The 26,546-nt window shown below is 37.2% G+C and overlaps 1 protein-coding gene across 1 annotated transcript in view; it reads right to left on the minus strand.

Annotated features, from left to right (window-relative positions):
• The window catches only part of LOC149948919 (uncharacterized), an 84,277-nt gene that overhangs the window by 3,368 nt on the left and 54,363 nt on the right, over positions 1–26,546 (minus strand). The window contains exon 5 of the mRNA XM_090171187.1: positions 2,293–2,473. Within this exon, the coding sequence (XP_090027313.1) occupies positions 2,293–2,473 (181 nt within the window). The remainder of the gene's footprint in view (positions 1–2,292; positions 2,474–26,546) is intronic.

The following is a 26,546-nucleotide window of genomic DNA, read 5'->3' on the forward strand; positions in this document are numbered from 1 at the left end:
GAAACTTGTACCTATGCGAGTTATTTAAAAATTCCAATTGAATTCCGATTTTCAGGTTTTCAAGTATAATTTCATCCTAATTTTAAGATAATTTCGAAATTTTAGAACCGAAATTCGTTTAGATTTCGAGATTTTTAAGTTAATTTCAAAATGCGATTTCAAGATTTGCAATTTCAATTCAAAATGTGATTTCGAGATTTCCAAGTTCATTTCAAAATGCGATTTCGAGATTTCCAAGTTCATTTCAAAATGCGATTTCGAGATTTCCAAGTTCATTTCAAAATGCGATTTCGAGATTTCCAAGTTCATTTCAAAATGCGATTTCGAGATTTCCAAGTTAATTTTAAAATGCGATTTCGAGATTTCCAAGTTCATTTCAAAATTTGATTTCGAGATTTACAAATTTATATCAAAATGTGAATAGGATCAATGTGTCCAAAATATATCGTGCGTGTACTGAAGAATTGTAAACAATGTTTTTCGTATGCATTGGTTACATTATATAATCAGCAGTATATAAGGAGAGTTGGGAACTTCATTTATTAAGATACTACTGATAATATCAAAAGTTCAAGGGAGAAGATCCTTTTATAGGGGTACCGCCATTGGAGGCAAATTTTTAAATACTCGAAGTATTTCCAGATGGCACCAGCAATCAGAAACGTAATTTTCAATTATATATGAAAATGAATTTTATGTCGAATTTTACTTTTGTTATAGTTTTTACAAAACGAATCGGTTAAAGGGAGTAGACACGAAATCGAAACATCGTCTGCTAACACGTGTTACGACTCATTTTTAAAGTAACTAGCGCCAATCACTCCTTAAACCTGGTGACATAAATATGAAATTCCAGAAAAATGGGACGTAAGTGTTTACAAGAATATATTTATTTTGCTTCGGGATAATGACTACACTCAGTTGCAGTTTAAGAAAGGCAAAAAATCTTGTACATTTGGCGGAAAGATACTAGCACGAATTTCCGGTAAATCGGCAGCGGGAATTTCGAATTTTCGCCTATATTCTTTTGAATTCCTAAAAGTTTCCACGCGTGTTATATTAATCCATTTTAGAAATGTCGATTGCGTAAATTTCCAAGTGATCAATAAATATTTAATTTAGATTATTATTTCTAAGCTTCATTAAAGCGTATTTTTAGTATTATGCTCCCAAACGATCATCAAACGCGCGTTCATGTACGTCAACGTGGTAATCTCGGCATCACTCGTTCTATACTTACCCTGGACTCGCCAACGGAATTTGTTTTAGGTATGCCTAACTTGTAGTACTAAGAATAAATTATGACAACTGTTATTAAATCTCATCTGTTTTAATTAATTAATTATCAACTGTTATTAAATCTGATCTATGTTAATTAATTAATTATAACTTTGAAAAATAACGCGATAGACGTTATTTTTCAAATTTATATAACTTAGAAATTCAATCGTAAACAGGCCAAATTCGAAATTTACCGGAAATTCGTGCTAGGAACTTTCCGCCAAATGTACTAGATTTTTGGCCTTTAATACCTGCAATTTATAATACGCTGAGATGTTTTTTAGCGTCGGTATAAATCCCCTTGACGCTCTATCAGTAAGCTCCTCCCCCCTAAAAATAATCAAATCAGCTAGGTATCTCATTGGTTCAGTAAAACTGCAGTCTTCTGACGCGATTGAAGCGCACACTAGTGACGTTTTTCCTCCCCCTCCCCTCTCGTGCCAAGGGAGATTTCGTGCAATCGTCCCAATATAGTCATTCCCGACATTTTAAATCAATACATTCTTGGTAATAAATTCCCCGCTAAAACTGTTAAAATAGCGCCATCTACAATAAATAAAAAACATTAAAATTGAACCTCTAATGGCCGCTCCATATACGTTTGTTTCCCCGCAAAGCAATATCAGCAAATCGGTCTATTCGCGTATATAAGTAAAGAAAATAGGCCTGAGTATACAGGGTGAGACAAAAGTCCATATAGATCTCGTATCGCGCGAGGGTTTAAGAAAATGAAACACTTTACGCGTCAATGAAATAGTTAAGATATTAATTACAGACGTTAAGAGGAGACGTCAGCGAGGGGGAACTGTACGAGATGTGTAATATTTTGGCAGACCCTGGGTACCATCGTGGGCCAGTGACTGCTCTCACTTTTGTGTCGCCCTGCGGATGTCGAGTTCAGAGGGTGGTGTTGGTGGCGGTGGTGTTGGAGGTGTTGGTGGAATGCGGGGCCCGTCTTAACAAGGCTAGAAGGAGAAGAAGAACAAGAAGGGGGTTCGCGGAGCTTCTCACCCAGTAGCCAGGGGGCGCACGAGGACACGTCGCCTTCCTTGGCGCTCTTCAGGATGCTCTCGGGCAGCGGCAGCGAGTGCCGCACCATGGCGCCGTACAGCCCGTACTCGGCCATGATGGTGCTCTTGCCCCAACATTTCTCCGTCTTGCGCCATTTCGCGCGACGATTCTGGAACCACACCTAATGACGAGGAAGATAAATAATTACACCAAAATTAGTACGGCGAAAAAACAATTTAATATGGCACTGGTGGCGTCGTCCCTAGATTCGTTGCTGAACTATTAATTAGCAAAGTTCGCCAACAAATTCAATAGTTGATTTTATAAAATAAAAGTGGTTCAACTTGTTAAAATGTTACGTCACAAGACACAGCTTTTTTAGTATATTCTTCGCACGAGCGATTTGCACGCGGGCTAGACTCGTAAAAGTTAGAGACTGTGACGTAAGAGAAACATTTAAACAATAAGGCCACGTTACTTTATAAAAATAACTATTCGTTGTTGATCGCAAACAAATACCAATTCGTTGTTGAACCTGTGAGCAACAAACACAAGGAGAACGCGGCTAGCCTTTAAACACTCTAACGCAGTAGTATGTACAAATTTCATTGGACGAGCCTTTACGCTGAACGTTTTACGGAAAGGGGGAAGACAATTTCCGAATTTTCCCCTTCCGACGGCAGCAGGCGCTAAAGCGTCTAACCAATGAAAAATGTACGCAAGAAAATGCACGACTTTTACGAGTTGCGTTCTCCTTGTGTGGGGCGCTGCGTTTATTTCTTCTAGGTTGAACTATGAATTAGCGGTATTCTAGAAACTGTCTTTTAGCAATCAAATCCAGAAATGGCGCTAGTGTATTTACAAAACTTTGACAGTTATGACAGCAATTTATAGTATTTGTTTATACATAGAGATAATTATTATGTTGAGACGAGTTTTAGCTGCTAGCTCTCCACCCTCTTGTGCGAGGGGGTAAAATAAGCCATGATGCCCTCGGATCGTGCCAACATAGCCATTTTCCCTAAATATAAACAAATACATTCTCGATAACTGTACGCATTTATTTTAGATATAATAATAAATAAATAGGCTTAGTACTGAAATAAATTTAATAATTTAAGGGTTATTATAATTGAGGGGGTTTAACCGAAATATAACCAATACATTCTTGATAATGGTACGCATTCTTTTCTAGAGATAATAATAAATAAATAGGCTTAATGCTGAAAGAAATATAATAATTTAAAGGTTAATATAATTGAGGGGTTTGAGTATTTCTTTGTTATGATTTTTGCGTTACGTCGCTCGCAAACAACCCCTTAGAATGTCAAGAATGCCAAGCGAGACCAAAACAAAACAATTTAGGAGGGATAATGGTTAGACGTTACACACCCGTCCATAAAATTTCAAACAGCATAATCTTAAGAAAGACTTAAAATGATTAAATTTTTAGTATTTAGAAGCACCACGCAAAAAATCAATTTGAAATTTTCCTCATCCTAATCAGGACAAGCGAAGTTATTCAAATCGAGAGTAAAACTTTTTTTTTAAACTGAAAAATAGTCAAAAATGTTTGGCTGAACAAAAGAATGGGGCATATAAGGTAGTTTCTGCGCTTCGTCGCAGTAATTCTAATTAGGAACGGTTACCAGCGAACGGGGAAGACCCTTACGTACCCTGGGCGTACGAGGAATCAACTATTTCGGAGAGACCAGCGCGCGGCTGCAAGAGGTTGGTCGGAGGGAGAAAGTGACGCTAGTATTTGGCGAGGCCGCTACCTGTCCGCGGGGAGGCCGATGAGCCACGGGGATCGTTACCATGACGACGGCGCGTTTCCGACAGTCAGGAGCGGATCATATCCCGGTGAATCCGGAGTCCTCAACGCGTAACGGCTTATTTTACCAAAAAAACTCTGCGACGATCCATATAAGCGACGCAAAATATCAGCTCGATAAACTTATAGAATGGAAAATGGGGGGGGGGGGGATTCAAAATAAATTCTATTTTATTGTAGAGAGTTTTTCAAGCCCTATTGACACGCTAGTTTATAACTTGAGCGCAAAATATTTTTATTATTTGGTTCTCGTTTCTATCTGTTAAGGAATATCTGCTATACGCTTTTCATACAAATAACGTTCACCCTACTTAATCTTAGCTTTATCTGAGTTTGTTATCTGATCTGCTTTTTAAGTTAAAAATACGTTAATTATACAGATTTTTAATAATATTATGTTGGCTTATTAGTAAATAATAAAAACCTTTAGATAAATGTTTTAATTTAATTTCTGATCTGTTATCTGGAGAAAAGAAATGTGAGAAATACAGTTAAAGAAAATGGATGCATTTTAATTTTTATTTGTTTATTCAGATTACTGCGAACCAATTGCAGATGGTTAAAAATTGAATTACTCCGATTTTGATACATTTGAAAAAAATATGGGTGTTATTAGACAAAATAACAATTGTAACCAAGGTTGGCACTTTATTTTTTTTAATAAAAATCAAAGCAATCGATTTTTTTTATTTAAATCGGATTTATTTATTTTACTTTTGAATCGGATTTTTTTGATTTTACTGAATACAATTAATGGTTCTTTTCCTGTATAATTAGCGGATAATTTACATTTATCTTGAATTAAATTAAATTTTAATTAAATTAATTACTATTTAATATTTTAGTTTGCTCAGTATTTGAATTTCTTAAGAACCTATTTTTTGCCATTTTTTATTCCGTCATTAAAATACATTGTGATTTAAATCGATGATTTGGTTTTAAATCTGTTAATTTAAAACTTGTGCTACGAGCAGTCAAAGTTACTGTTAATAATTTATAAGCTTCTTGAACGCTATGCACACATTATGTCAGTCTTAACACCGCCGTGTAAGCCCTAGGCAAAGCGACCCAATTAATAATAATATAAAATAATAAAGGCACCACCTTAGGCCTAAGTCATCAAGCGACTTTTGAAGAAATTAATTCAGGTGGCCGGGTTACAATGCGTAGGAGGGTGGTGGCAAGCCCTGCATGCCACGAGATCGAGCCAACAGCTCCCTACACTAACTATTACCATTAACCTCGACAAGTTTTTATGGAAGGGGAAACCCCTTAAACCAGTGGGGAGAGAACTTGCAAACTCAACGCGGAAGGAGTTGTTCCGAGTTTTTACCCAGTGCCACAAATTGGGATCGAACCCGGCTCCTCTGGCTAAGAGGCGAAAGTGCTAACCACTCCGCCACCCCACTATAGTCAGTGGCGTTGCTGATTTCCAGATTCATGTGTGACCCTTAGGCACTACTCTATTTGCCTTTACGCGAAGGCAGTGTTGTTAAATCTTCTGTGTAGCAGGAGTTAAAAAAATTTTACTTCTAAAATGTAATGTAATATTATAATAAATCTAATAATTTATTAATTATAATAATAGAGTTGCTAATTTTCCGGGAAAAAAAAAGCGGAAAAATTTGTGGAAAATTTTCCGAATTGCGGTAAATTTTCCACAGATCGGAAAAATAAAAAATTGTAACATAAATTACTTTTTAAGGGTTTTTAACATTTTTAACGATAATGTAAAATGTCTAATAACAGTAAACATACTACAAAACATTAATAGTGTTACATTGTTAATCAGTTTAAAGCTAGTCTATAGGTTTAGTTTTACTTTTAGATTCGAAAAACTTAGGCGAAAATGCGGCTTTATTTAAATTTGCAAACAATATATTAGACTAATCATGGAATTAAAACTTTTTTTATTTTTTTTCGGAAAAATAGGGAAAATTTTCCGGAAAAAGGCCTCTGTCATTTTCCGACTTCCATCAACACTAAAAAATAACCTTCAAAATGGTCATATCGAACTTCAAAATTGCGTTCTGTTCAATTTGAAACTTTCGAACGCCTGTTCTACAACATTTTATTATTATTATGATTATACTTTAAATTAAATTAAATTTAAGTGAAATACGAAAGATCCATAAATAAATGTATTTTTAATTGTCACGAAATGTTACGAAAGATCGATAAATGAAATCAGCCAATCATAACGAATGGTTTATTTAATGAAATCCATTTATCTGGTCCCCATTATAAATTGTAGCTAATTAAGGGCAGCCACCCTACCCCCTTCCCTTAAAAGAATCTCCACCCTTAATAAATACAACAGCTTTTTGACTCATATTAGCTTTTGTCTGTTCCTACGATCCGCCTCGGTGCGAAAAGGGACAATGGCCGCTACCCTACTTGGTTCCCTTCACCCACACGGTACTTACAGACTGCACCGTCTCCTCTACTCTCACTAAGGCGACCCACTAACCTACCATCCTTAGGCGAAACCTCCGACATAAACAAATGCTTTTAAACAAATTAATTTTTGGCAAACTTTTTTTCTCTCGTTTATCCGAGTACTTTCCAAGGAGTGTATTAAAATAAAACTGGCATCCTAGAGTGAGCTACGAGCGTGTCCGTTAAAAGCTTCCCATCGTCCTAATCGCCATTTTCCACAATCTATATAAAGCCGTACCCCATTCTCGGCCAATCCGGAATATATTAATTCTTTATATTAGCCGTAAACCGGAATCAACTAAAGCGTTTACTGATAAACAAATACCAAACTAAAGAGGATATAATTGATATAAATAAGGGAGGTGTTTCGCCTTTATTAACGCTACCGTTTTACGTTGAAACGATCCAAATCCGGCGTACACACCCTTATTACGCGTCCGAGTTTCACCAAAATGCCAGGCTGCCAGACGACTAAATTCCTACTTCTCATCAAAGGCGGAGGCGCGGTGTTACCAGGCAACACGATTTCGTTGTTTACGGTTCTTCATAAAGGGCGTAACGACGTCAACAAGAAATATCCAAAAAAAGGGGTCCGATTTAATATTCTTAATGGAATCTATACCGTTAGCCGCCGAAAGTCAACACCAGGGGTCGCGGCGAAGGGAGACGGTTCGGGTCCGTCAGCGGAGGGGGAGGCAGCCCCACGCGTGATCGCCTGAGTGTAACGAGGCAAGATTATATACACGGCGAGGCCTCGGATGTAACGGTAATTAGAGTACAGGTGTCGACTAGCTCCCTAACAGGTGCGGCGACGGAATAGATTCTATCGACTAGATTGTATTTCTGATAAAATTATACCTATATAAGATATACGTAGTCGTGTGGCGCGTGTTAGCGGATGACGCGATAGGGTGCGCCTCCTATCGGCGGGGGAATTAACTAGCGGCTGATTCCTTTGGCGTATTAGCCGAACCTATTTTTCGGGACTCCGAGAGTAACGCGTATGCAAGAAGCACTTTCTCAAATTAGTTCTATCTAGGCTCGTTTACTGATAATGTTTATTAAGGTATTTATCGGTAATATCGTCGCGCCATCTATAATAACAATTCCACATTGTTTTTATTTTATTCTAATATAAGGGTCTCGTACCTAATTATGTTTTTTTTATAGATAGGCTTATCATCTTGAGTCTAATTAGTTTTTTTGGGATTAATATTACCAGAAGTAGATAGTATGTGTTTATATTTGTGTATATTATTTTCGATATTATCAGAAATATATAATATATATAGGTAGAGTTGACAAATTTGATCGTTAAGTTGAGTAATACACGCGAATAGTTCATAGTTTTTTTTAGTTTAATTTAGTTTTTTACTCGAAACTTATATTAGTACGAGCTATTTGTAAGTTTTTAAATTTCTTCAAATTTGTTTAGGGTTTAGCTTTATACTTATCTCGAACGGTAAATATTATACACTTCTGCTTATAATGATATAATATTTAAAATTTTAAAAATTTCATCATCAAATTTGTTTTTTAAATTGATTTTACGTTGAATTAAAATGATTTTTTTATTATTTTGTTTTTGATTAATAAATAATACTAATATAGGGGTGCTCGCGCAGCCCTTTTTAAAGCCTTCCAATAAGAGACTATGTTTTCATGGAGGTAGGAAATACGGATTTCCTAAATCCGTGCTACGCTGAATGAAAACGCTCGTATTTGAGAAAACACGTATTTTCTGAAATACACCTAAAACTTAATAAAAACAATTATTTATTTGAATAAGTAGAATGAGTAGTAGATTAACGAAATCGTTGGTTACATAACAAGTTTATTTCTTCAATACGATGAGGAAAAAAATATCGCAATTTATGATAATGAATTAATAATTCCGAGCACTACTAAAAGGTTGTGGTTTCACATGTTTTAACCTAGGTTTTAACGACACTTTTTAAATTAAAAAATAAATGTAAGCAGAAATATAAAGATATAAACAATACATTTAATTGTTGACGTGATTAAATTAGTAAATTTTGCGAATAGGTTTTTGTAATCGTACGCGAACATTTCAATGTTTACATCTTTAATTTTTATTTAAAATAAGCCGCGGAAAAGGGGCCTTAACCTGGTAAATTCGCAGTGACGTAAACTACAGATAAGAACTCGAAAGGGCTCAGTTAACTTGCCCCCCCCCCCAAACGCTGTGTTCAAAAATTAACAAGTTGATTGAAAGGCACCCATTATACACCATTTTGCACCATCCGTAAACCATTACGCACCCCCCATGGTGGTCAGTAAGAAATTGCAATCTCAAAGGGGGGCCAACTTTATCCTACAACTTGTTAACCAATCAAACGCACCCATAACGCACCATTATGCACCACAGTCGAATCATTAGGCACCCTTACATCAAATATTAATTAGGGGGGCTAGGTTAACCCCAGCCCCCCCCCCTTTCACCGTCTGTTTTCTAAAATTTAGGATAGATCAAAATGTAAAAATTGAGTTATTTCCTTAACTAGTATGGTGCGTAACGATTCGACTGTGGTGCATAATGGTGCGTAATGGGTGCGTTTGAATGGCACCATTTACGATGCCAATGGTGAAGGGGGGCGCTGGGGTTAACCTAGCCCCCACTTTTTAATTCAACTGTGGTGCATAACGGTGCGTTTGATTGGTTAACAAGTTTTAGAGAAAAGTGGAAGTGGGGGGGGGGGGCTCGGATAAAGTTGCCCCCCCCCCTTTGAAATTGCAATTTCTTACTGAACACCATGGGTGCGTAATGGTTTACTGATGGTGCAAAATGGGTGCCTTTCAATCAACTTGTTAATATTTAAACACAGCGTTTGGGGAGGGGGTGAGCAACTCGAAAGTAGGATTGGGCTCGTTTGAAGAAGTTAGTGCTTAGTGGAACCTAATTCTGAATATAGCTTAATTTTAGTAATGGCCAACGAAAGAATGCTTCTCCTTCTTAGGATTGAGTTTGTGTTCGTTGACGTATTAATTTTCCTAAGCTAATAAATTGGGAAATTAATAAAGCTAAAGCAGTTTTTAGCATTAAACGGGGATCGATTTGCTTGGAGTTTACAGTAATCACGCGCTACTGCAAAATTAAACGACCGGCCAGCTGCCCTTATCCGAAGGAAGTCGAGAGAGTGGTTAGAACATTGAACATTCCAAGTGTAGAGGTTTCTGGGGTGTGAAACCCGTTTGAAAGTAAAGAGTGGACTTCCATGAAAACGTCCAAATACGAGTTTCTTAAAAAGCTCCCCGCTGAGAACAAAATCGGGATTTCCTCAAATCCGCATTTCCTACCTTCATGAAAACTTAGTCAGATACGAGATGAAAGTATTATTATTAGTATGTATATCAAAAATACATTGCTTGGGTACGGCAAAATTAAGAGCAAATATAGTCCGAGGACATAAAACCACTTCTTTAAATTCGCGACGTCGGTGACAGACCCTTGAAACATGAAACATGAAGGCAAAAAAATTACCATTTCCCTTTTTGTATGATCTATTTAAAGAAACTAATAAATGGAAATTGAATTGAATTGAATTGAATTGAATTCAAGCGTGAGCACCCCTTGTATCAACCTATCGATTGTGTAACTTCAATTTTAAGTAATGGCAGTATGTTACGCTATATCCGGTATTTTAGTCAAATCATAAACTAAATTATTACGCGGAGGACAAATAACTGTTTATTTTTGGTGGAAAAGGCAAATCACTTACGTCGGCATAACAGACCGCCACGATTTGGAATTTGACCAATACTACTCTACTCCTAGCGAATTGACATTTCGATAGCAACGTGTTCTGCTCACGCGCATTGTCATTTTTGGCTGATTATGATTTTTTTGACATTTTTTATTTTTAACGAAAAGCCTCCCTGGTTGATTATTTTGGTTGACTTAAACAGTTTAAAACACAAATGGTTTAAAAAAACCACATTTTTTTTGGAAATCCCAGCGGAAAACATATTTAGGGGTATTTGGAGGGGAAGAATTAGAAGTAAGGGTCTAGTGAATCCCGTCTCATTTTACTCCCGACTTCAGCATATATTTAATGAGCCCTCGATACTTGTTAGGTCAGGAACTACGGCCGGAAATACGATCCATCCGGGGAGAATTTTTCCCCCTCCCTCTCCTAAAAATCAGCATCCCGGATGATCCCCGTTGATGCGGAGGTCGGCTATTTTAAAAAGGATCTGATGAAAAATCCTTCTCTCGGCGATAGGGGGCGCCACTCTTAATAATATACTCATTGGAGAATGCGGTCCGCGAGGGCGGGGGCCTTTAATAATACGTTTGTTAATCGTATTACATGAGCCTTCGGCCCGAACGCGAAAAGAGCTGGCCCGCTCTTAATAGGACATTTCCTCCCCCGAATTATAGTCAGCTCGTGCTCAAGCACGTGGATCGTTTCAATTAGGCGCGTGCGGATTTTCCTCCCGACGCCGGTTGTCGCAACGTCTTGCGAAACAAATTCCCCGAAAATCGCTAGCTTCATTCCAAAACCAGCTAACTCGACTTAAATTTAGAGAATTTCAAGCTTCGTTTATAGTAAAAATATTAAGTAGCTTAATAACGTAGACGATTTGGTTTGTGATATCGGTCACGTGTATTAAGGGACCTTTAATGGGGTTGTTTTTTATTAATAGCGTAACTAATGTAATCATAATAAGTATGACGTGTATTGTTTTAATGCAAATTTTCTGGGCCAACCTTTTTTCGGACTTGGACTTACAAGAGCATTTGGACACCAGGGGGGGGGGGGTGACCAACTAAACTTTGTTTGGGCTATAACTCTGAAAATCAGTTCGGTGAGAATGTTTGCTAATTGATATACCTATGATAGTGCTTATTTAGTTTCTAAGTTATCGATTTTTTTAGTATTTTTAAAACTAAATGATTTTTTTAACAAAAATTGATTATTTCAGATACCTGATTTTGGAACTAATACAGCGATTTGTCAAGGGAGAAGATCCTGTCACAGGCGTAACGCCATTTTAGGCCCATTTTTAAATAACCAATGTTTTACCAGATGGTAAAAATTGTCGTAGGAGCTGTAAATTATATAAAAAACGACAATTGCTCCTGAGTTGAACTTTAAATTTATATTAAAAAAGTGTTTATAAATTGACGAATATTTTATTCCGTTGGCAAACAAAAAGTGTGAAATGGTCGCCATTTAGTAAAACTAAAAGCATTAAAATCCAACTTTCAATGACTTGCCTCTAAATTTATACTCTTAACTAGAGTACAGGGCTCCCAGCCATTTTTTAAAATATTATAGGAATTATAGGAAATTTCATAGAAAATATAGGAATTTATAGGAACATTTTTAGCCAAAAAATAGTAATTTATAGTAACATTTTAGCTAAAAATAGGAATTTATAGGAGTATATTGAAATTATAGGAATTTATAGGAACTCTGGGAGCCCAACCGTTGATGTTTTCGGGAACATCGGACCTAAGCCAGAGCTAAGCTCTATTTAGAAGGCAAATTTTTCCCAAACGTTAAGGCTGTTTTCTAATACATTATTTTTAAAATTATAGGAATTTCTGGATATAGCTATAGAAAAACTAGAAAATTTCGAAAAAATAGGAATTTATAGGATCAATTTTTAGAAAATAGGAAATTATAGGAGCATATTCAAATTATAGGAATTTACAGAAATTATAGGAACTCTGGGAGCATTGACTGAGTAATTTAATGGATGAGGGGAACAGTGAGGCGAAACTATGGGGAATATTAACGAATGTTAAAAAATAATTTTTGGTGTCAGTTGTAAAAAATATGTATTGTCGGGACGTTTTCTGTATATTTTGTAATTAGTGTGCCTGACGAAGACCGCGAGGACGGTCGAAAGCTTGCCACGGCTTTTTGGTTTTAATAAAAAGTTTTTTACCCATGAGACCCTTTCGAAACTGTTTTCTTTTTTTTTGAGTAATTTAATTTTCTTGCAACCGCATTTGTAGCCTTCCGGTAAGGGCATTGCCCCCAATTAGGCTGACTAAGCTGAAGCCTAGGGGCCCACCAAGAGTTGGATGGCCTACGCAATTTAACCCGGCCACCTGAATAAAAGTCGTTAGATGACTAGACCCATGATGAAAGTTGGGGGCCGAAAATTAAAATTTTTACCTGGCAACTCAGCATTTGGAGGGAACATCCGTTTCCTTACTTCCGCCTGTATATTTCAATGGTGGTCACGTGGTTCAAAACGTCACAAACAGGATGTTCCGTCCAGAGGTCTCACTTAAGCCTCGTCTGCGGCCCCTCTTTTGTTATGGGTCTCTTGGGTGGTGCCTTGGGTATTAGCCTAGCTGATAATTATTTGTATTTATGTTCCACTAGGGGCAGGTGTATGTCGAGGGGCCCAAAGAAGCCTAGAGGTCGGTAACGGTTAATCATTATCCATGATTAAATTGATTTTTTTGGGAAAAAAATTTAAACAAAGAAATTTACCGGTTAATATTTCGGAAAATGATTAAAAAACATGTATTATTCGTAAATTGAGCTTTTTATCGAAAAAAACGTCGTTTTTCCGATTAATTTTACAAATTTATCGAAAAAATTAATCGGATAATACAGAAATATAAATTACTTGATCAAAACATTTTACGAATAATTTTGAGAGCTTTATCTATTGAATAAAAGTTAACCATCCCCGACCTCTAAAGAAGCCTAGGGGCCCTGCCATGGTTAATACGGCACTGATTACGATTATTATCACCGTAAGACTATAGGGGGCGTGGTATTATTCTTTAAAGCAAGTGACGGCTCTAATGTAGTACCTGTATAGTCGCTATTCAAGAACTAGTCTCTCAAATTTAACACGTTCACCGTCGCATGACCGAGGCTTAACTTCAAATTTTAATCGTATATTATAATAAACAGTTTTTCAATTGAGTAAAAATAAGTTAAAATGGGAAAAGGTACTCACCTACATTACGTTTTTCAACAGATATTGTAAATTAAATATTTTGTTAATATTCTTCGCCGGTAGTTAAAATATTTCGCGCTGCAGCTACAATAGGGGGTGATACTTTACGGGCGTCGTTTTGGTGTAATACGGAAAAGCCTACAAAAGGTTTTCTTTGCACCGTCACTCGCTTAAGTCTGTCATGACATTTTTCCAAAGTTCAGTAAATTGTTCTTATATGATTCTATTCCTTAAAGGCCGACTACATAAATCTTCGGTTTACTCTGTCTTTCACTGGAAGTAGGCTGGCTGCATGGCAGACGTGTATTGCAGTAAGCCTACTTCCAGTGAAAGACAGAGTAAACCGCAGATTTATGTAGTCGGCCTTTAAGCGTGTCAGATAGTCGGAATAATTATTAATAGCTACGTGTGGAGTGACGTTCACCTGAAGTCATTCCATTAAAAATATAAGCTTCTAGGGGGGAAAATATGTGACTTGAAAAACAAGTTATCACGAATATGAAGAAAAGAGAGTGTATTAGGCCAAACGACTTACTTACGATGCCAATATAATAATAAACTTATGGTATTAGTGAATTTATTTTACGTTACAGTGATCAATAAAATAAAAAGGAATAACAAAAATTAATCAAAACTAAACAAAATTGTGATATGATTGGTAAAATGCAAAATTTTGATGGCCAAAAATGATTTCCAATCTGAAATATTTTGGGTAGTATTCAATTTTAAAACTACCCAAATACGGCAGAGTTGCCGACCAAAATAGGTCCTGGTTGAGCATTTTGGTTGACTTAAACTGTTTAAAGGGTAACGGTCAAGCTTTAACCATTTAAATAGCCCTATAGCCCATTAAAAACTAAAATTTATGGCGGAAACCGCATCAAAAAATATTGAGTGATTAATTTTTAATAAAATAGAGAAATTTCGGGAAATTGAAAAGCGCGCGTCCGCCGCGACACCTGGTGGGAAGTCGGTGAGACATAAAAACAACGTAAAAGCGCGTGCTGCTAAAGACGCAAAAAAAAATTTTGCACGCGCGACGCGTTCCAGTTATAAGAGACTTAAGCCTAAATTGCGCGATTTTAAAAGTTAGGATAGTTCGCAAATCGCTCATACGGGGTTAGGGGCGCTGGCGGCAGCCCCTAAGATGGCGGCGAAAATTCAAACCCAAACACTTGGCGTTATTTTTCGTTTCAACTTTTTGGGCCAAAAGTTTTTTTTTCAAGACAAAAAAGGTACGTGTTAGTATATTGAACGTCTTGTTAATTTTTTGATACGGAAATAAAGCCATATTTGGAAAAGCTTGGCCGTTCCCCTTTAAATCAACGAATTGTTTATTTAAAAACAAAATTGTTTATGGCAAACCCATCAATTTAATAAAAAAATAATAAAGTGTATTTAAAAACTACGCCACTTTGAAGTTTCAGATAGAATACTCTAAAAGTTGTGAATTTCTACTCGTAAGTATGCCATAAAAGCATTTTCTTTCACGGGATATGAAGTCACTTCCAATTCGGTGACGAAAAAAGCGTCATCAAAGGGAAACGGAAGTTAGTGAAGCGGATTTTGGAAACACGCGTGATATCAACACATGCGCAGTTAGACGCCAAAGCAGACGAGGATGGTACTTTGACGTCATACCTCAGCGTGACCTCGGTGACCTTTTCCGTCAACTTAGGCTTCCCTTGGTTGTGACCAGTACTATCCTTATTCGCGACCGAAACGAGTCTAGGTGGAGTAACGGCGCTAGCTTTTCCGAGTTAGCGCCTACGATCTATTCTAATTATGATCTAGCATCTGTTACAGACGAATAAAAAAGTCACAAGAACGATTTTTCTAAAAATAAAAGCAAACGATGCCAAAATTATATTAAAATGCAAGTATCATTATTTATACATTTAAATTTACGAATAACGATGCCAAGGAAAAACTAATAGCGTCTGCTTTAGCCGCTACCTATCTAGGTTCCAATGGCGAACCAAAGGTTGCGTAGCGATAGTTTTAGCTAACGAGTAGTTAATTCGAACTGTTACAACCTATAGTTTAACTCAATTAATTAATAATCAGCTAGGCTAATACCCAAGGCACCACCTAAGGCCTAAGACAGTCATCAAGCGACTTTTGAAGCCATTAATTCAGGTGGTCAGGTTACAATGCGTAGGAGGGTGGTGGCCAGGGGCGTAGGAACGTCCTAGAAGTTGGAGGGGGCAAAGTGAAACGAACAGGTGTCTGGAGAATGGTCTTGAATTTTCAATGGAGTGTAGCTTCTCCGAATGCATGTGTACTGTTTAACACTGTAAATTGGCGGGAAAAGACTGAAATTTAAACACAGTTGAGGTTCGATAACCTTTATATACTTTTAAAATGAGAATTTGAGTCTTTTGAAGATTTCAATTGACCAAAAGGTTGGAGGGGGCAATAACATTAGTTGCCCCTCCTAGCAAAATTCTAGGGAGGGGCATTGCCCCCCCTGCCCCTCCCGGTTCCTACGCCCCTGGTGGTGGCCAGCCCTGCATACCACGCGAGGCAACAGCTCCCTACAATAACTATTACCGTTAACCTCAACAAGTTTTTATGGAAGAGCTCGGGGGAAAACCCCTTAAATCAGTTTAATTTTAATTGAAATTTTGTCAATGGAAATGTCATACAAAGGCATATTTACGATTACGCGAGGGGCTCACTATAATAAGTGCAAAAGTTAGGTAATTTGTATCCGATTAACCTAAGATTTTCTACGTTACATTATCTGCCCGAATGAATTCGTATACTATAGATATCAATAAAACTCATCGTGCGATAAGTTCCGTAAATATTCGTCGATTAATCAGGAATTTTCTACGTTTCATTATCTGCGCGAGTTAATTAGACCTATAGTTTTTCCAATAATAATCTGACACCATTTTGAAAATGGTGGATATAAATATAACTTATGATTATTTGTCCAAAATAATCCAAAAATGTTAAATTTACTATTTTTTTAAATTTTTTTAAATAATCTTTTTTGATTAATTGAAGTTTTTGTCATTTTCGCATGTTATTTTACATAGACTTTTTCTTATTTTATGTTGTCAAAAAATTTTTGGTTGCCATGGCAAAACGGAAGCCCAGCGTAACTTTTCCCTTTAACGGGTTTCATGTTACATCTAGGTCTAACAATCCCCCAACTTTGAACCAAATCGGTGAGAACCACCTCGGGTCGTCTCCTCGTCAGTAAAACTTTGGCGTGTGAAGAATAGAAAGTGTCACACTTACGTAACAATATTATACACTTACGCTGATAGTGATCAGCCCCTCGCGATGACGTTACATATGATAATAATCAACGGAAAAAAAACGTCCCAATAATTAAATTAAGGCGAATTAAATTTGAAAAAGAAGAATATCAAATGGCGAGACGACGAATCTTTTGAAAGGGGAGAAGAACGGGCGAAAAGTAGAATTATTCGATCTCGCGGCATCCGATTTCGTTTTAATTAAGGAAAAACTGCTCTTCGAATTTCCCGGTGGCATAAGCGAATAATAATAATCAAACTGGAGATTCACACGCGTCCGATCTTAATCAAAGGGAAGGTCGCGTTTCAATGGCGCAGCGACTCTCGAGAGAAAGCCCCCCCCCCATTGTTTCACCCGTCGACGTAACGGGAGAAGATACGATAGTATTCATTTGGGAGTCGCGCGGACGGGGGAGTAGTCATTAATTGTTGGCGAGCACACGAGGAATCCCCGCGTGCGCCGGTGCCTCTTTAATCAATTATTAGTTATCGCGGTAATTGCTTTTCTCCTTAGGATTGTCTCCGAACCATCCCGACTCTTTTATTTACGAGGAAACTCTCTCTCTCTCTTAACTAATTATTTATTTCATTCCAGCAATTTTGTTCTTTTGTTTATAGGCCAGGCGAGAGCGAGATCCCGCGGGATTCGAACGGAGTCTTACGGACCGAAAGGTTCACGACGATATCTTTAGCAACACGTTGCGAAGCTTTACAATTTCATTGGCTAAGAATTACGGCACCGGCTTTATATCCGTGGTGCCTAAATTTCCCCAATATGGCAATAGGCTAGGTTGGTTTGGGTTTCGTTAGGTTAGGTTGGATTGGGTTTCGTTAGGTTAGATTAGGTAGTGTTAGGTTAAAAATTGGCTAGTTTAAGTAGGGTTAGGTAAAAATTTGGCTATTTTAGGTTTGGTTAGCCTAAAATTAGGTTAGTTTAGGTTACGTTGACTTAAGTTAGGCTAGTTTAGGTTTGGTCAGGTTAAAATTAGGCTAGTTTAGGTTTGGTTAGGTTGCGTTTAGTTAAATTAAGGTTAGGATGGGTTAGGTTTAGTTACTTTAAGGTTAGGTTGGATCAGGCCCGTACACAGCCGCCAACGGTTAGGTTGGATTTAGTTTAGTTATGTTAAGGTTGGTTTTTTTTGTTAGGTTTAGTTATGTTAAGGTTAGGTTTGGTTCGGTTTAGTTATGTTAAGGTTAGGTTGGGTTAAGTTTTAGTTATGTTAAGGTTAGGTTTAGTTTTCTTAAGGTTTGGTTGGGTTTAGTTATGTTAAGGTTAGATTGTGTTGGGCTTAGTTATGTTAAGATTAGTTAAATTAAGGTTAGGGTTAATTTAGTCAGTTTTAGGAAACCAATAAAAAACTGGGCTGATTTGAATTTTAAAGGGAAGGAGCTCACTCTTCAAGCGTAAAAATCGTCTGACATAGACATCCTCCCTAAATATAATACATTATTCTTAATATTAATAGTTTGATTTAGAGTAAAGATGATTCAATTTCAGGATTTAGCGTAAATCTGCTTACGCCAAATGCACCTATTCCCAAGGACAGAATTGAGAGTAAAGTCAAAGGTCTACCCTAATCCCGGAATTGACGAAAAGTATCCAGTGAGGTGGAACGCCACGCGAGAGAGCTTCTATCGGAGTCCCAAAGGGTAACGCTCGAAACGCTAATTTCGCCAACAACTTTTCGTTGTATCACGATCTTCCGCCGCCGACTAAACAAATTAATTAACTTAAAGCGCGAAACCCCTCCCCCCAGAGCGGCCACTATTTCCCGAGAACTCCCTCTGGCGGCGCGAACGACCAAAAACTGTAAAAACGAAGTGGGAGAGCGGGGGGCTATATCCACTTTCGGCAATTGACTGCGAAAGTCTTCCCTCTCTAATCTAATGTCAAAGCTGTTGAACTCCGCTTCTACTTTGCATGATTGGAAACAAATCAACTCTGGCGTGGAGAGCCGCCCGCCAAAGCGCCGGAAACGGCCGCTGTCAAAGGTCAGATTGAATCGGCCACCAACAAGCCCCCCGCCCGAAATCGAGGGTGTCCTCCCGATATAGCAAAATAGCAATTAAGTAGGTGATAGGGCTACCCGGTGACGTCATGCCGTAGAGTGGATTCGTTACGCGTCACCAGATACGCTTAATAGAGGCGAGTGCCGGGGTGCCGCTTCACTCGATAGCGTAACCGAGCTTTTCAGTTAGGCTGCCTCGGACGGTGGTTTGCCCAAATTTTGTCATCATGCTAAATGGTTTTGTCCCATCGGATGATATGGATGTAAATTATATCGGATAATCGGTTTATACGAACGATGGGCGGCCTCTTCTCATTTTGAGCGAAATTGAGCGCTAAAATATCGTTTTTTAAAAGAGCGACGGAAGAAAATGTGCGGAGCGCCAAATTTACCGTTCGGAGAAGAGTGCAAAGGGTAGGGATGCACCGATATGGGTACAGCCGATATATCAGCGTGAATATCGGCCGATATTAACCAAGATATCTATCATAACAGTAGTGTGTATGATAAAATCATTGTAAAAGACGGTTCAGTGCACTGTCATAACATTTTATTTTAATTTTTCATGAAAAAAAAGTTTGCAAGAGCATATCCGAATATGTTTCTTTTCATTTTACTTGATACATATTTTCTATCGTTGTTTTTTATTTGTTTACACTCGTAACCCCCTGTCTAAAAAAAGGTTTGATCTAACTTAAATAATAATAAATAATAATAATCAGCTAGGCTAATACCCAAGGCACCACCCTAGGCCTAAGTCATCGAGCGACTTTTAAGTCTGGGGTACGTGGTGCGGCCAATCAAATAAAATATTATCATTAGTTAATCGAGAGTTAAATGTTTTTCTGAAAATATTTGTTTAATATCGGTATCGGTCAATATCGGATTCGCTAGCCGATATTCGCCGATAACGATATTTGAAAAATAGGCCGATATATCGGTGCATCACTAGCAAAGAGAGGAGCGTCGATTTCACAGCTCAAAATAGAGCGCCAAATTAATCGCTCAAAATGGATCGAAAGAGCTGAGCACCAATTTCATCGCTCCAAACAGAGCTGTAATAAAGAAGCGTCAATTTATCCGCTCAAAACAGACCGGTTAGAAAGCAGCTCAAAAAGTGACGAGCGCGAGTTGAGCGGCTTTTTGCCAAACATGCCCATCGCTATTCTATACCGCGTCGTTTCTAGTTTAATGTAGCGTACTCGTCCTTTAGCACATCGCCTAAAATGGTGTCGGGTTTTCGGGTCATTACCGGTTTGTGCATACTCGTACGAGCAAAGATGGGACCATGCGCGAATATTGGCGGGTTCCCATGACGCTCAACCCATACATTAGCCTACTAATTTAATTGACCCGCGCCTGTTGGCTGTGAAATTTATGGATATATTCTAAATGTTATGGCTAGGAATAGGCTTATGTAGTCACGGAAAATAATTATTTACATTGGTTTAAAACGGGAAAGTATTGAGGTTTCATCAGAAGTACATAATATATATTCTGAAAGAAGTAACCGTGTCCGAATTTCCCGCGCAACAGACTAGGGATGGTATGTTCCCATTTGACCCAAACCCATTTATCCCAATTCCCACTTCACCCAAAAGATAAGAGTGGTACCGTTTGAACCAAAGCCATTTCTCTCAATTCCCGCTTCACCCAAAATTCATTAAAGTTATTTATTTATGGCATTAAATTAAATTTGAATACATTTGTATTGTATGTTTAATCTTTAAGAAAAAACCAGTCAAAATAGATAAAAAATAAATTAAATTTAAATACATTTGTATTGCATGTTTAATCTTTAAGAAAAAACAAGTTAAAATAGATTAAAAATTAAATTAAATTTAAATACTTTTGAATTGCATGTTTAATCTTAAAAAAAAACAATTTTTTAAGTTGCATATATTAAGATGTTAAAATAGTAGGTTTATCGCAGTTGGTGTTTTGGTTAACATGGAATGGGTTAGAAGTTCGAAGAATCGTATGATGTCGTTTTGATATCTTTTTGGGATAAATAGATTTGGGTGAAATGGGTTTGGGTCAAATGCAGTGGCGTAGCTAGGAAAATTGGGCCCCAATGCAAAATAAGAAAAAGGTCTCGTGTGACATGTCAATTTTTGCGCGTTCCAATGTACGCGATTGGGTGCGTATACGGCGTTATTTCGTGAGACAGCCGATCGGACAGAAGACTAAGTAAAGGTTTATTAGCCCCATTACTGGGGTGGGCCCCAATGCACCGCATAGCCGTATTTACGCCACTGGTCAAATGGGATTGGGTGAAAAGTAGTTTGGGAGAAATGTTTTTGGGTGATATTTACAATACATGTTAGCGTAAGTAACATAATAACAATAAGTATGTCAATTAGCAAACATTATCACCGAACTGATTTTGAGAGCTATTGCGCAATCTAGGTTTAGTTCAGCACAGAGACCCCTAGTGTCTAAATATGACTTAGACGAAATATACTAATACCAAGGACAATACCAGGCTACACAGTTCGAGTGCGAGTTCAGGTCGGAACATGACGAGAATGTCAGTGATCGGCCAGGAAATTAACAATAAAACAATAGGAAGTGTCTTACTTATTGTTTTTATGTTACTTATGATGTTAGTCATATTTTTAGAAAGTCGCTATATTAAGATGTTTTCCGTATCTACATATTTTTTCTTCACAATTGGCGACTGAAACGAGTATAGGTGGCGTTGCATCACCACGTTCTGTCGAGGTAGCGTCTATGATCCAGTGTCTGCTGGTGCGAAATTGAATAAAAAATGCCTATCTAGTTTTCGACGGCAAACAAAAGAGGACGTAGTTTTGGCTTTTGGACGTTAATAACAGTAGAAATCTATGGATACTTATTTTAGAAGATTTATCTTATTTACTTTTGGTTTCACTGTTTATAAAGGATTTATTTTGTTTCAGGTTAGTATAGACATGGATATATTGTTTAAGGGTTTTCACTAGAGCTCTTCGGTTTCCCCTTGAATAAAAACTTGTTGATGTTAAAGGTAGGGAGCTGTTGGCTCGCGTGGCGTGAAGGGCTTGCCACCACCCTCCTACGTATTATAACCCGGCCACCTGAATTAATGGCTTTAAAAATATAGCTTGATGACTTAGGCATAAGGTGGTGCCAAGGGTATTAGCCTAGTTGATTATTATTATTATTTTTAAATGGGGTATATGCCAAATGGAAAAACTAATTACTCGTTTTTAACGTAACTAGGGCCAATTATCTTAGCTTCGGGTAATATGGTGGCAGAAAAACTTTACTTTATATTCACTTAAATTTTTTCTAATATTTTAACTGTTATATTTTGCTGCACCTTCTGCTGGGTTGAGTGGCTTGCGTCAAAAGTGCGACCATCAGTAGTAGGGTACTACTACCCAATACCCATGCTGGATTTGTCCCCTGTCCGGGCTAGGAGGACGCTGGCGTAGGGCACTATGATGATAGGTCTCCGGTGGTATGGTCTCTGTTACTAGGTACATCGGGCTATAAATTCTGACACACTGTTATATTTTCAAATTTGTTCAATACATCGTAAGTCCATAATTATTTTCCATAATTGTGCCAAAAATCGACTTTCCCCCCTCACCTTCGTAAAAAAGAAATTACGTATAATATTAAAATTACTAAATTTATTTCGAAATTAATTAATTTATTGTTTTACGTCTGACTCTCGAAAAATAAATCAAACTTGAAAAGGGACCACGGTCCGAAAGCTCGTCCGTGTAAATAAAAATATATAAATTTTAGCCATGAAGTATCCAGTCTTTTTATTACGTAATTTTATGTTATTTATGAAATATGTAATTTTTATCGGTAAAAGTACCTACATTGTACCCCCCCCCCCCCCGAATAAAATCTGGGGGTTACAATGTACTCCTGTACCCCCTATTTCACTTCACTGCCACCGATCAGCGTTGCCAGACGTACAATATTTATCATACACGTCGATAATTTCAAGATATTTTTGGGACGTACGATATTTTCAATAGCGTACTATATAGTACGCATTTTTCGATAATTCAGCTCACGCGTACGATAATGTACGATAATTCTTTTAATTGGCTGAAAACCAGTTAAAACTGCGATTTTTAAACAAAAGTTTTCAATCGGTCATACTTTAATTAAATAAGTATGTACGTTTGAAGTTCACCAAAAATGTTGGTTGTTTGTAGAAATAGATATCCGCGAAGATAGGGAACTGGCACACTTATGTGAAATTTAGTTTTATACTTAAATGCTGCATAGACTGTAAAAATATTTTGATATAAAGGGAGGTTGGTTGCAAGTTTAATACGCTGTGTTTGGTAAAACGGTTTGCGATGATGTCAAGTATTTTTAAACTAGGTAAATGTCACGGAGGTCAATGACAAAGCGAAGTACCCGCGTAATTTATCAAGGCCCGTGCTTGCTCGAAAAAATATATATTTCCTGGTCCTTCGAATTCGCCGCCAATTCCCGCTAGGTGCGCCTGTACGTCGAATCTACTGCTCAGGCCTTGTCTATAGCATAGGCCATCGTGATTAAATCTCGGTAGTGGCTGCATCTCAGCTTCGTAAGGTAGCGTTTGAAAAATAAAACTAACAGTATTTTTCTTATAAATCTCAATATTTATATTACATTATTTTAAAATCGATATATATCATCAGCTAGGCCTAAGTCATCAAGCGACTTTTAAAGCCTTTAATTCGGGTGGCTGGGTTACAACGCGTAGGAGGGTGGTGGTACCTCAACAAATTATTATGGAGGGGGAAACCGAAGAGCTCGAGGGAAAACCCCTTAAACCAGTATGGAGAGAAAGAGAACTTGCAAACTCAGCGCGGAGGGAGTTGTTCTGGGTTATTACGTTAGCGCTATAACGAAAATAACAGAGATCAAAAAACGGGACAGATATCACAAACGAAAATACAAATCGACGTTAAGCCTCGTCTAAGCCGATCGCAAAATTGATAAGAATGAAAAAACAGCTTTTTGGGGGAAACATAATCCAGATACGAATAACGCGTACCAATTTTTATTCCAGTAAAAACGCCAACAGGTGTGACAGGAAGAATTGGCCAAATTTCACCCAGAACCCGAATGTTAAATTTTGAATATTTTCTACCATAAGCTGCTATATCGTTTGAAATTGTAAATAAGAAATTATAATTAAAGTGGTACTTACGATAGCGAGGCTTAAGCGTAAAAAGTTTGCGAACAATCAAGTTAGGTTTACTGTCAGGCTGTCAACCCTACACGTTTTTAACAGCTGCTGAAAGTGAAATTTTTCGACGTAAACAATTTGATGATTAATATAATTCCCGGCGTGGAATACGGTTGGAATTATTCGTCCAGCTAATTATTTTTTATTCGCGCAGTAAACGGTCCAATCTAATTTCATTTTTGATGGAAACACATGCGCTAGCTTAGCCCATTTCAACATACCCTATTATCAGAAGTATATAATTTAACTCCTTGAAAGAAGTATCTATATACCTGATCGTGTTTTTCGCTTGAAGCACGTACCTTAGCAGTTATTATATTTAATATATATATATAATAAATAAATATAATTTTACATTATATTTATACAAGAATGTATTTATTTATACTCAGGGAGAATGAATATGTCGAGACTATCGACGGACACGTTGAGGCCCTAACCCCGTCACGCTAAGGGGGGGGGGGAGGGAAAAAGGAGGCGGTCTTATTTTTTGCGTCCTCGCTGCAGCGTTAATCGCGTCGAAAAACGTAATTTTTAAGAACCAATGAGATTGCAGTATTATTTGATTTTATTAAAGCGGAGGAGCATACCGGGGGGCCCAACGGGTGGAATTGGAGAAACGCTAAAAATAATCTCGACATATTCATTCTCCCTGAGTATAAATAAATACATTCTTGATTTATAATAATAATAATAATAATAATAATACCCGTGGTAAATTTGGAACGGTGATTAGGTAGTGAGAAATTAGAACCCGTGAAGTTTCGTTTTTATGGCCTAATAAACCTCATATGAAACATTGTACGAATTTAACAAAAAAAATGATAAGTCTAATTTAAAATGGAAAAAATTTCACCAGCCAATTTTGATTTCCGCGGTTGACCAAGGTAGAAATAACAATATTCGACACAATAGATATTCAGCTAGGCTAATACCCAAGGCACCACCTTAGGCCCAAGTCATCGAGCGACTTTAAACAGGTGGCCGGGTTACAAGCCCTTCATGCCACGCCAGCCAACAGCTCCCTACTGTCCCTACACTTACTATTACCGTTAACCTAGACAAGTTGTGTCTCTCGCATTTCGTCCCAATACATATGACACATTGTACGAATATGATATGAACAATATGATAGGTATAATTTAAAATGGAAAAAAATTCACCCGTCAATTTTGCTTTCCAGTTGACCAAAGTAGAAATAACAATATTCGACACAATAGATTGTGTCTCTCGCATTTCGTCCCAATTTTGACTGTCACACTTACGGATAATATATTATAGACTTGTGTACCATAAACCGATTATTTGAAATAATACATCAAATATGACTAGCTAGCAGGGCTCCCACCAAAATCTCAAAAAAAAAAATAGGGAAATAGGGGATTTTTCTGGCTAGAAATAGGGTGAAATAGGAACCAAATATTTTAAAGTATAGGAACCAAATAGGGACCATTTTAATAAACAAAAATAAGATCTTTATTTAAACTTTTAAAAGCAGCAAATTTTTAAAACTGACTTAGTTTTAATTTAAAAAAATGTTTTATCACAAAAATTAAGTACTTAGTTTTAATATCTAAAAAAACTTTTATCAATCCCAAAAATGACTATAAATTTTTTGTAATAATTCTATCACATTAAATCGGGGTTTTTTTTTCGCTTTTCTACGAAATATTTTAAGCCGATGGTACTTTTCACCAAATCTACTAGAAATAGGGTGATTTAGTGACCAAATCCCGATTTTATGGTGGTTTAGGGGCCTCGAAAAAAAGTAGGGGCTTTTAGGCATTTTAGGGACCTGGTGGGAGCCCTGAGCTATGTTAAGTTTCCGCTTGAAAACGTGAACGTAAGCCTACCACCAGTGTATTTGTTTGGAAGGAAAGTAAATTTAAAGGGTGACAGGCGGAAGAAAACCTAGGCCTTTAAGGTCTGAGGTGTGGCAATATAATATTCTTAGAAATAAAACCTTGTATAATGTAAAAATAGATAGATATTATTTCATTACACAGGTGTGACAAATATCATATTTTTCACGCTTGTTTTTACTTTCGTTCTGGTGAACGTGACGAGAATTTATTCTTGAAAGGGGAAAAAATCTTGTTGGAATGAAACCAGACATTTCTAAATACGCATCTATCTAATTTTAAAACGAGCATGTGTCGAAAAATGTTTCACCAGTTTCACGCGTGCATCTGGAAAAACGCGTTGTAACAATTTTTATATATATGTGGAATTATAATTAAATGTTATTAGGGAAGTTAAATTATTGGTTTCGTTGTCTAGGGGTTAAGGTTATATTAAAATTTAAATTGTTACATTGGAGAAATAAAATAAATGGTTATAGAAGTAATTTAATTAATGATAATAAAAACATAAAGGCTGGTCAGGCCACAATTAAAAATATACACAAAAACAAAATAATTATATACAATGAAAATAATATATTTACAACCGATAAAGGTCCATGGCGTTGAGGTTAACGGTAATAGTTAGTGTAGGGAGCTGTTGGCTCGAACGCGTGGCATGCAGGGCTTGCCACC

The sequence above is a fragment of the Leiobunum rupestre genome, chromosome 4, assembly GCF_980474605.1.
Source record: "Leiobunum rupestre chromosome 4, qqLeiRupe1.1.hap1, whole genome shotgun sequence".
NCBI lineage: Eukaryota > Metazoa > Arthropoda > Arachnida > Opiliones > Sclerosomatidae > Leiobunum > Leiobunum rupestre.